A 12,562-nucleotide genomic window follows, 5' to 3' on the forward strand; every position below is an offset into this window, starting at 1 on the left:
GGCTGTGGAGGAAGGGGTACACTCATCCATTGCTGGTGGGAATGCAAACTTGTGCAACCACTTTGGAAAGCAGTGTGGCGGTTTCTCAGTAATTACTTTTTTAGTTCAAACTTTTCTAAAGTTTTACCTTTTCCAAAAGAATAGTCATGGTTTATTTAATGAGTTTAAAGGCATTGAAGGAATGAGACTGTGGGGGAAATTGAAACTGCCCGAGCGGAGTCTTGGGTGAGATTGTTGGGGAAATTGAAACTGCCCGAGCGGAGTCTTGGGTGAGACTGTGGGGGAAATTGAAACTGCCCAAGCAGAGTCTTGGGTGAGACTATGGGGGAAAATGGGACTGCCCGAGCGGAGTCGTGGCTTTAGTAATGGAGAAGTCCTGTTTCTGTGGTCCTGGTGCTGCTTCACTTTCCTGAGCGCTGGGATAAATCTTAGGTACAAAGTCTAGCCTTGTGCATGGGACAGAAGTGCGTATTACAGCCATGACTAGAGCTGCCTCTCAGTTCGCCCGCTCGCTCCACAAAGTGGGTGTATGCACACTAAGAAGCTAAAGTCTGTCCCTGAGCATTGTATTGACCTGCTTTCTGAAGAAAAATTGCTAGCTCTTTTCCAGAAGTTTATGTTAAGTATGTTATTGGTTCATTTTAATGAATATCTTAGGAATGTAAATATTTGTGTTTCTCCATGTAGCTAACTCACACTGCCCACAAATGGAGGGGCATGTACTTGTGTGTGTGAGAGTAGGTGTCTATGTTCATGTTCACATGTGTTTATTGAAAATTTTCACCAAATATTATGGATACTATAGAACACAGTATTCTTAATGTATTCAAGGTAAATTTTAATAACATCTTGTACACATAGATACTAAAAATACTAACACTTTTAAAGTAATTTTATTGTGTTTTAGTACTTCCTATTTTACCCAGCGGATGAAAGCATTCTGAAAGGAAAGTTAATTTTAAGCATAAAAGATAGAGTGAAATGACAGAGGTGTTGAGAGCACTTATTAGGATTCTGGTCTTCTTCCGCTGCTGTTGTTCTCTTTGGTCCTTTGGTTTTGATGCTTTTCATTTGTTGAGACAGGGTCTCATGGTAGCCCTGGCTGGCCTCAGACGTTTCCAGCCTCCACATCCCATGCGCTGGGATTACAGGCCTGTATCGTCTTACCCAGTGAATGTTTTCTTTGACTTTTGTTTTTGTATATATCATAATTGTAGTTTTGTGTTCTTTATTTGCTGCTTAGGACCGTCTGTTGTTCGTTACCACCTCCCCAAGATGTTGCTATTGTGGCGAAACGTGTTCCCCCGTTCCTTAAAGGAACTGGAGGCTGAGAAGGCCCGGGGAGATTCTTTTACCTGGCAGGTAACACTGGAAGGTCGTGCTGGAGCTTTATGTGGTAAGAACTGAAAACATGGAAAGCACTTTCAGAATATTTTTATATTACTATTTAGTGATTTTTTTTTGTCACCAAAATATTTGTAAGTAATGGAAGAATCACTTTAAGTTTTTATTTTAATATCTGTTGTTTAATTTGTGGACTCTTAGATTACAGAAACTTTATAAATAAGTCCAGTTTGCTACTAATAGAAAACTAGCATCACAACAGTAGCCGGAATGTTGTTATTATGCAGTACAAATGAAGCCAAGACCTGAGAAGTGTGACAATGTCAGGTCGGGCGCTGGGGCCCGTGCTCCTTTATTCCCAGTAGTTGCAGGCACACGTCAGACGTCCAACACAGAGAAGCAAGCTCATCTGCTAACTGAAGCTACCTTTCCTTGCATTATGAAACCACTTTTCTTGGTATTGTTCCCTGGTGTGTAGCTGTTACTATTTGTTCAAACCCCAACATTCCATAAAGGTGGATATGGCAGGTTCCAGATTATTTATTTGGGAACTAGAATTTCTGTGGGTCTCTGTTCTGCTTTGGTTTCTCCTAGCATTAAAAAAAAAAATGTTTCCTTCCCTACAGTTGGAGAGACTCTTAAGGGTCGGGCGGGCAGGGTTGCCAGTGTGCTCCTGCATATCTGAGGCGTGCTTGGGCATAGCTATTCCTCCATAGACCATCTGTTCACTCCTGTCAAGCCTTCAACCTGCTTTCTTTGTAGTCATCTGAATTCCTGCTCAGAACCTCCTAACATAGCTTCCTCCCTCCATTTCTATCTTCCATTCCTTTTCGGATAATTTTTTTCTGTAGTTGTTCCTGGCTTTTCTTTTGGTGCGACACACCTTCCATTTTACAGTAATTGAGAACTGTAGATGTGCTTTGTTTTTTGTAGACAGGGTTTCTCTAGATTTTGAAGCCTGTCCTGGAACTGACTGTGTAGACCAGGCTGTCCTCAACCTCACAGAGATCCACTTGCCTCTGCCTCCTAAGTGCTGGGATTAAAGACGTGCACCACCACCGCCCGGCTAGAGAACTGTAGATGTCCTTACCGCTTTATAATGCTTAGCATTTTTTTAGGCTCGTGAAGATTTCTCTAAATCTTTAAAAATTTTTCTCTAGCCATGAGGAGTTTTGTTGCACATTGTCCTGAGCTCTTAACCGAAGATGCAATTAGGAAATTAATGACTCCTATCGAATGTGCCATGACCATGATGTCACAGTAAGTAAACAGTTTGGATGAAGTTAACATCTTGTGGTGTGTGCATGTATGTATGCATGTTCACATATACATATGTGTGGAGGCCAGAGGTTGACATAGGATCCCTTCCTCAGTCACTCTTCACCTTATATGTTGAGCTGAGGCCAGGACTCTTTCTTGAACTCAGGGCTCCTTGCCAGTTAGCCAGCTTGTTCTAAGGATCTTCTGTGTCTGCCTCCCAACTGTTAGTATTTCAGATGTGCCACCATGCCCACCCAACATGAATGTGTGTACTGAATGATTCAAAATCTGGTCCTCACAGGAATTTTGTATATTAATCAATGAAAATGTACTTAGCATTTTTTGTACTTCTTAATTCATATAGAAAGCATCTAAACTGTATTTTTTTTTAAATTTTCGAGACAGGGTTTCTCTGTGGTTTTGGAGCCTGTCCTGGAACTAGCTCTTGTAGACAGGCTGGCCTCGAACTCCCAGAGATCTGCCTCCCAAGGGCTGGGATTAAAGGCATGCGCCGCCACCACCCGGCTCTAAACTGTAAAGTGAATTTAAAAGTTGTATTAATGGTGTGGTTTAAAAAGCATTGTATTCTGAAGTATTTCTGTTAATTTTATTATTATTGGTCTCAAAAACTAACAGAAAACAGATTATCTTATCAGAGTACTCTGGAAGCATTTCAATGCATTGCTGAGTGGCCTCATTCAGTGTTTATAGTGCTGCTTGTTCTGACAGCTGACTGATCCAGTTTCACCTTCAATACTGCAGCATTCCCTCTGTAATTAAGGCCCACGGAGCCCATCTGAAAGCTAGTGCCGCAATGGTCCGGTTAAGACTTTATGACATCTTGGCTTTATTACCTCCAAAAACTTATGAAGGTAAATAAAATGTGTAGTATCTGACAAGAATTCTTCAGTATGCTTCTCGGTTCTTCATAGTATTGGAGTTCTGACGAGGATTCCCCCATCAAAGCTTTTCCTCACATAAAGGCATTCATATTTGTTTATTTTTAAATCATATTCTGGCTCCCATTCCCATTCTTTATGTATATTATTATTTTGCTCTGATGCTAGCCCAATTTAAGAGGTCAAACACCTCTTCTGTAGATGAAGACTCTCAGGTAAAGAGAACATTTGCCTGTGTGTTACCTAGTAAGCAGCAGGGTTTGGATTCAGACCCAGGTGATTTACCCTCAGAGTCTGTTTTTAAATTACTATTCCCGATTACTCCATATATTTTGTAACACAGCCAATAATTTAGGTGTCCATCATGGGAGAATAATAGTTTACTTGGTAGAAATGAAGTATATAAAGTAATATCAAACCAGTAATTTCTCTCTAATACTGTTAAGCCCACGAACTTTGGTTCTAAAACTTTGATAACTAAGACCATTAGTTACTTTGGTAACTAAAACTATTCAGTGTTTGCATGTATTAGACAATTAATAGTGTCATATAGCATAAAATATGGTTGAAATAAAGGCTCTGTTCACTCTTTGCATTTTTATGTTACTTTTAGTTTGGACTCAAACTGTATTATATTGTAACAAATAGGAGAATACCATTATTGTATGTTAAAACTAGTACATACCAGGTCTAGTAATGTAGGCCTGTAATCTTAGCTACTTGAAAGGCTGAGACACTAGGGTCATGAGTTTAAGACCTGTTTGGTCACGGCATGAGTTTAAGGCTAGCACTGGTGATACACTGTGCTTAAAACAAAAATAAAGAGCTGGGAGATCTAGCCTAATGGGAGAACACTTGCCTAACACCCATGGATCCCCTGGCACCTCAGAACTGTTGTGGGGGAAATCAACATTAAAATATTTAATATAAATTTTAGAATGAGAATTGTATTACACTATTTAACTGTAGTCTCAGGTCACTTGAGCTCAGGACATCAAGGTCTGCCTGTCCTGGTAAGAATGAGAGGGGGGGACACAGAGGGAAGGAGACAGAGAGGAGGGAAGAAAATAGTATGGCTCGTTTACAAAGAGACGGAAGCTAACTTTCTTTCTGGTAAACATAGTGTTGATTTTTGTGGACATGACAATTATTATTTTAATCTGCTCTGATGTTCTCTGTCTTAGGATCTTTCAATGCACTTCTCAGAGAACTTGTAGCAGAATTCACTCTGACCGACAACTCAGCCAACACAACGACCTCCCTCCTTCGGTCCCTCTGCCATTATGATGACAGCGTTCTGCTGGGTTCCTGGCTCCAAGAAACTGATCATAAGTCAATTGAAGACCAGGTAGTAAAACATACAAGGAAATACAATTACTAGCATAATCTAAAGCAGTGGCCCTATGGCACATTGTCATCTAAAGAAGATACCCTGGGCTACAGGACCGTTCCTTGCACTTTCTTAGACACTTACTAGCATATGAGAGGTGGATGAATGGTGAAAAGGTCAATAGTAGGAGTAGAATTTGGCAAAATGTCTTCATTCACTATCTTTTGTATTTAGTTACTTGGTTGTATCTATGGCAAAACTCAGATTTAACTGGCTTTTTGGTTGTTAGTGTTTTATTTAGTCAGATTAGGAAGAAATTAGAGTTAATAGAGTGGAGATTTAGAACCAAATAAATTGTTTTTATGTATGAAAAAAACATTTAACCATGCATGGTAGCACATGACCTTGATCCCAGTCCTTCTGAGCTGGAGGCCGAGACAGGCAGAGAGAGAGAGGTAGAGAGGTAGTAGAGAGATAGAGATAGAGACAGAGACAGAGACAGAGACAGGCAGGTCTTTTGTGAGTCCATGACCAACCTGGTTTACATAGTGAGTCTGAGACCAGCCAGGGTTATATAGCTAGAAGCTGTCTTCAACACAAGCAAATAAAAAAAAAATCCACTAAAGTCATTTTTATGGGTTTTGTTATAATGGATTCTATTTTGCTTGCACATTAAAGTGGGCATTATACAAGTGTTTGAAATGAACATAAGCTGGGTGGTGGCGGCGCATGCCTTTAATCCCAGCACTCGGGAGGCAGAGGCAGGCGGATCTCTGAGTTCGAGGCCAGCCTGGTCTACAGAGCTAGTTCCAGGACAGGCTCCAAAGCTACAGAGAAAACCTGTCTCAAAAAACCGAAACAAACAAAAGAAGTGAACATGCCTTTCCTTATGTATCACTCTAGAAGATGATTCTGATAATGACCTTTTTTTAATGGCAAAACTATATTTCCATCTGCTTAAAGCAGTCAGGCCTAACCACATTTTATTCCCCCATACTTCATTTGATAAGCAGACCTCAGTGGTTGAATGTGGACAGTCTTCACATTCTTCTTGCAGCTCCAGCCGAACAGTGCGTCTGGAAGCGGAGCTCTGGAGCACGACCCTTCTTCCATTTACTTGCGGATACCTGCTGGCGAAGCCGTGCCCGGCCCTCTCCCTCTGGGAGTCTCCGTGATTGATGCGTCCGTAGCTCTTTTTGGGGTTGTGTTTCCACATGTGTCTTATAAACACAGGTTAGTGTAAAGTCAGCCAGGTAATTTAGTCAAATATAAATTATGTTTAAGAATAGATTTTTTTCCATCCCTACTAATTCCTCCGTAACATAGGTTTTTACTTAAGCAGTACTCTCATGAATTTAATGGCGTAATTTATATGTACCTGATAAAATAAATTGGCTGCAAATTCCATGTAACTTGAAACTTAAGATTTTGCTCCGTGTACTAACATCTAGTACCCACTGTTTTATGGACCATGTCTTACCCAAAAAGTTTTCATCCTAGTGGTTTGACAGTTTGTAAATTAAGCTGTATTTCTAATTAGAGCTATCTTCTTGTAGCAGAGCATTTTGGTTGCTGTGTTCCGCGTCCACAGCCTCCATCCCTGACCCTAGCAGCAGTCTGTGTAGTTGTGATTTCCCAGAAGACCCTTTCATATCCCTTAACTTTTACAGAACGTGCCTTAGAGTATCATTGTTTACACCCAATAGAGAATATATCTTTATATGTGTAGGTTATTTGATGAATTGCTTTTAATTATTTGCTTTTCGTATCTAAGTTTGATCTCGCTAAGTACAATTGAGTACCACATAAATATTAAACAACATTAAAGCTGAAAAACTATAAATTATATCCCTGCTTTAAATATAAGCATATTCAAACCCCAGACTTTGTGGTTTTGCCAAAGTTACACAGCTGGTTGTGAAATTCACTTTTAGTTACTTTTTATTTTTTTGATTTTTTTTTTTCTTTTTACACTAACAAAAGTGTCCAAAGCTAAACCTTTCTTGAAATCTCTGAATAGGTTGTGGTAAGCTGTTCCATGTAAGAGTATTTAAACATGTTTTATGTTTATTTTATGTGTATGTGTGTTTTTCCTACATGTATGTATGTGCACCATGTGAGAGTCCCTGGTGCCAGAGTCCGTCAGAAGAGGACTTTGGATGCCCTGGAACTAGAGTTTTAGATGGTTGTGAGCCACTATCTAGGGCTTGGGAACTGGGTCTTCTGCGAGAGCAGCAGGTGCTCTTAACTGCTGAGCCATCTCTCCTGTGTAAGATGTTTTTAAGATGAAACAACAATAATAATAAAAAAAAACAGAACCTAGACTACATGGAGTTTAGTTATATTATTTAGAGAGACCCCATATCAAAATAAAAAGAAGAAAAGAAAAAAATTCTACAAGGGCTGAGGAGGTGACCCTGCAGGTACGGAGGCAAGAGAAGTCTGATCCTTGAACTCTCACAGTTGGAGAGAGCTGACTCCCACAGATCTGCCTCTGACTTCTGTGTGCTCACCTGGCACATGAGCCTCCACATACATGCACACAAATAAATACACAATCTGTAATAAAAAGTGTTTAAAACGATGCCACTCTTTTCTTCCTAATTAAAATTATCCACGGAAATAGGTAACGATTCTTCTGTCCCATTAGAAATACTTTAGAGCAGGTGAAGAGACACAATTCTGCGATACCTGTAGCTCAGGTCCTCGGGCGGCTGAAGCAGCAGAGGGAAGAGTCTTAACCCGAGCAGCATAGGAAAACCTTGTCAAAAAGATAAGGAGGAGAAACTCACGGGCTCTACATTAGTCCTTTAAAAATAACTGAAACCAATAACATGTAAAGAGACCATTTACTTTGGCTGAAAGCTGTAGACGTTCTGCTCTGTGATCAAATGGCCCCATTGCTGTGTCTGTTGTAAGGCAGCATGTTATGGTGGAAGTGCATTGCGGAGCCTTGCAGCTCACCTCATGTCTAGAAAGCAATGTGAGAAAAAGAAGGACGAAGCCAGGGTCCCAACTGCTCCCCCAGGGCATGCCCCCAGTGCACCGATGACCCCCCCACCAGCCCTGTCACTGCCTGACAGCACAGCTCTCAGGATCCGGTCTTTTCCACAGAGGCTTCTGGAACGTGGTATATGATACTCAGTGCCAAGCGTATCATATACTATAAATCAGAAATTTTTCTGGACACCCTGGTGTAAATGTTTCAGACCTCTGAAATTATGAACTGTTATTTTGCTAATTGAGAATTAATATTTAGTTTCCTTTCTTGTTCTGTTTGAGTATATATTAATGAGTATATATTAATATAGGAGGTAAAAGTCAGTTTTCAATCAACTGTGGGAATGAAATGGACACAGTCTGAGGATATAAATGATAAATAATTTATTTATATTTTATTTCTGTTTTTAAGCCATACTTAAATTAAAAACCACTAATGTGATCTTATCCTGTTACTGTAGGTTACAAATGCTGGATCATTTTGCTGAATGTGTTAAGCAAGCCAAGGGTGTCCGCCAGCAGGCTGTGCAGCTCAATATATTTACCGCCGTTCTCAGTGCCCTGAAGGTAGTTACTCCTTGAACATCAGAAATGCTCTGAAAGGTGTTAGTGTGTCTTTAGAAGCCAGGCCTACCAGATTATTATAGCACTTGTGTTTCTACGCCTATGCATTTGAAGACCGTGACTTTATGTTAGCTCAGTACATTTACTAAAAACTTTATATGGGCTTATTATAATTAAATCAGTATTTTATATTTTAGTAATTTAAAAGTTTTCATTTCAATTTGAACATCAAATTTTACAAGCACCAGTAATTTGTTTTGGGATTTTCTGAGATTGTCTGTTTAATGAGATCTGATTTTCTAATAAAGATTTATGAAATAAATCTTAATTTCCATTTGTGAATTAAACTGAATCAGGAAAGGATGGATTTCATAAATGAAAGAATGCTGTATGAAAGGAGTGTTCTCTGGGTCAACTGGCTTTATTCTCTTAACCTTTTTGAACTTCAGTTTCTATACTATGAAGCACAGTAACAAGTGCCTGCTCAATAGAGTTCATGATTATAGTATCCAGGTTATCATGGGTAGCTCAAAAACTTTTATATATTATTTAGTGCTAGGATTATTAAAGAATGATGCTCTAATAATAAAATTAAATACAACAAAAATAAAAATAGAAGTGATTAAAAGAGGATTCCTTAAGTCATGCTTTGTAAGCATGGTGTTGGGGAGGGAAACAGGCATTGATTACAGGGCTAACACGGCTGGGGTTACTTATGCAGCCATTGATATATGCCCTAAATCTAGACTGACACTGACGTCTGAGCAGTGAAGTGGTCATGGTGGCCCTTAGCAGTTGGGAGAAGTGGGTTTAACATCGTGGTACATATTGTACTTTTCTACACAGATGTGACTAATGCCTTTTCTCTAGTTAACACACTCTGCTGGCACCATGGCTTAACGTTTTTCATCTCAGATAAGAAAGTTAAATTCCAAAGCAGCAGGTGTAGCTGGAACAGAAGACAAACTTCTGTCATCATCATTCAGTTACCGCCTCCTCCTCTGTCTTTACATATATATTGATTGTACACTTCACACATAATTGTGAGGTTCTTTGTTTTGTTTATTTTTTTTTGTGGCACTGATAATTGAATCCAGGGCCTAATATGTGTTAGGCACATATCACTGAACTATCTTCAGCTCATTTTTTTAATTGTTATTTTGAAGTTGAGGTCTTGCTAGTTGCCCAGGCTGGTCTTGAGGTTGCTGTGTAAATAGGCAGACCTTGCCTTCCTCCGGCTTCATCCTCCTAAGTAGCTGAACAACAACTTGGAGCCACATATTGTTTTTTACTGAATTTTATACAAATGAATCAGTTTCGGACTCACTACAGTATTGAGGTTTAGTGCTCAATTTAATCTTACAGTATCCTTTATGCCCAAAAGAATATTGAGTATTAGCCCTTGGGTAGAAATTCTGCCATGAACTGTGATTATTAATAACATGTTCTGAAGTCACATTAGGACGTGATCACAGTCCACCTAGTAGGTGTCAGCCCCAGGTGTAGCGTATGTAATGTGTAAAGATACCTGGATTTCCTAAGATCGCAACATATCTTTTTCTTTGTTCAGTATGAATTATGAATCAATACCATTATTCTTCTTTAAAATCAATATAGGGCTTAGCTGAAAACAAGAGCACTTTAGGACCTGAGGAAGTTCGTAAATCTGCTCTGACACTGGTTATGGGCGCTCTTGACAACCCAAACCCCATCTTACGCTGTGCAGCAGGGGAAGCCCTTGGAAGAATGGCTCAGGTGGTGGGAGAGGCATCTTTTATTGCTCGAATGGCCCAGTACAGCTTTGACAAGTAAGTGTGTCTCCTAAAACGTTTCTCAACCAGTCAAGATGTCTTTTAAGCAGTCAGCAACTGTTACCTAGACTATGTATGTATTTCCCACATGATTTACAGCAAGGGGCAATTTTATAATAATCTTAATTTGTAGTTCAGTGATTTATGGCCCTCTAGATTCTGGGAGAGATGTAATGTGTTAAGAACTTCTAAAGAGGACCTGGCTTCTATCTAGCTTTTGGAACCAAGAGCGTTCAGTCAAGACTTCCCCATCATGTCATCCACAGGCACCTGCCGCTGTCCTCTCTTCTTTCTGCCTTGCTTTACCCAACTTTTCTCTTTCTTTTGCTTACTTCCTGGAATAAGGTCTCATTTTAGAGGAGAAAAGGAATAAAGTTACACTGCAGATTTAAGGATTATTGTGCAAGTTTTGCATAATAAGTACATCTCAATGTAAATTATTTTAAAATTTATATGCAATATTTCTTTTACTTTTAAAATTTACTAAAAATATATCTCTGAGACTGAAGAAATGGCTCAGCAATTAAGAATACTCACTACTTCTTGAGAAGACCCAAGTTCAATTCTCAGCACCCACAGCAGGCAGCTTACAACTTCCTATAACTCCGCTCTTGGGGATCCAGTGCCCTCTGCTGGTCTCTGTGGGGACCCACATATAATTTACTTACATGTGAATAAAAATAAGTCTCTTATATACATATATAAAGTATGTAGAAATTTGTCCATTTTATAGAGACTTTGATTATAAGTAGCTGGGGTATAGCTCAGTGATAGAGTGCTTGCTTAGTGTACACAAGACCTAGGACTTAATCCCTATCACTTCAAAAACAAGACAAAATAAAGGAAATTTCTTAATTTAATTTATTATGTTGTGTCTTCTCGGGATGTAGTTTCTTTTCCTTGGCACTAGGGACAGAACCTAGGACTTTGTACATACTGAGTGTGTTTTCTGTCAGCGAGCCTCAGCCCCACAAATACTTTGTAAATTTTATGTTCAAAGTCAATTATAAGGACTCTTGTTCTATTACTTTCCAGAATGATTTCCTTTTATGTGTGAGATTCATAATAAGACTGTTACTAGAGGAAAATGGAGCAAACGATTCCTGTTGCATCATGTTTTGTCAGGCTGAAGTCGGCTCGAGATGTTGTATCCAGGACTGGTCATTCCCTGGCCCTCGGTTGTTTGCACCGTTATGTTGGTGGCATAGGATCGGGACAACACCTAAAAACCAGTGTCAGCATCTTATTGGCTCTAGCTCAAGATGGGACATCTCCTGAAGTTCAGGTACACAGTGTTAACCTATTTTTCTACAGTTGCCTTTGAGACAAGGTCTTCCTGTTCTGCACGAACTGACCTCAAACTCTCTATTCACCTGACTCAGACTCCTGAGTGCTAGGATCACAGGAATGTGCCCGACACAAAATTTTTAAATGATATCTATGACAGAAAAGTTAGTAGAACACATGTACTATATGCTCTTTCTTTGTTATTTCAGCTTATTTGCCATAGACATTAGCAAGAATTTTATTTTTTAACATAACCTTCAAAGTCTACCTTTTACTCTTAATTAAGCCTATTCATCTGTGTGTGTATACTTATGTGTGTATGTATGTAGATAGATAGATAGATAGATAGATAGATAGATAGATAGATAGATAGATAGATAGATAGATGTAGCTTTTTAAGTTCTTTGAGAATATCACACAATATATTTTGATCATACTCACCCTCTCCTAACTCTTTCTCAATTCACTACCCCCTTCCCTTCCCACCCAAAAATTTTGTTGTTGTTGTTTTTTAATCATTCAAGACCAGTTTGTACTTCCTAAATCTTCTTTGATGTGTGGTCTTCTACTGGAGGCTGCATACACTCTTAGAGAAAACTGTTCTCCCTTTCCCGGCAGCCAACAATTGCCAGTATCTTCATGGCTTGCTATGGGTTAGTATGCCCAGCTCCTCTCTCCTTTCTGTTGTTTGGTCTTGCTTGTACATGCTTTTGAAATTCCTATGAATTCATATCTGCAGCTTCCCTGCTGTGTCCAGAAGAAATGTTCTCTTATACTCTTACTCTCTTTCTGCCTCCTCTTCTGCAGTGATCCGTAAGCCTTGCGGTTGGAAGTCCGTACATTCCCTTTGGGGATGAGAATTAGTTCTGCAGTTTTTTATTCACTGCACTTGGGCCAGTTGTAGGTCACTGTGTTAATCTCCATCCACTGCAAATAGAAGGTTCTCAGAGGCAGATTGATATTCGCATTGATCTATAAACACAACGATAGATCACTAAGCGTCAGTTTAATAGTATCATTTAGCCCTACAGTAGTAATAGATATCCCCTATAGCTTAGGACCATCTA

The 12,562-nt window shown here is 39.4% G+C and overlaps 1 protein-coding gene across 1 annotated transcript in view; it reads left to right on the plus strand.

Moving 5' to 3' along the window:
- Heatr5b (HEAT repeat containing 5B) overlaps positions 1-12,562 on the plus strand; it is an 81,516-nt gene that overhangs the window by 21,146 nt on the left and 47,808 nt on the right. Inside the window, exons 12-19 of the mRNA XM_013351344.1 lie at positions 1,244-1,396; positions 2,505-2,604; positions 3,367-3,476; positions 4,688-4,851; positions 5,891-6,066; positions 8,295-8,400; positions 10,015-10,205; positions 11,334-11,493. Coding sequence (XP_013206798.1) covers positions 1,244-1,396; positions 2,505-2,604; positions 3,367-3,476; positions 4,688-4,851; positions 5,891-6,066; positions 8,295-8,400; positions 10,015-10,205; positions 11,334-11,493 — 1,160 coding nt within the window. The remainder of the gene's footprint in view (positions 1-1,243; positions 1,397-2,504; positions 2,605-3,366; positions 3,477-4,687; positions 4,852-5,890; positions 6,067-8,294; positions 8,401-10,014; positions 10,206-11,333; positions 11,494-12,562) is intronic.

Source organism: Microtus ochrogaster, linkage group LG3, assembly GCF_000317375.1.
Source record: "Microtus ochrogaster isolate Prairie Vole_2 linkage group LG3, MicOch1.0, whole genome shotgun sequence".
NCBI lineage: Eukaryota > Metazoa > Chordata > Mammalia > Rodentia > Cricetidae > Microtus > Microtus ochrogaster.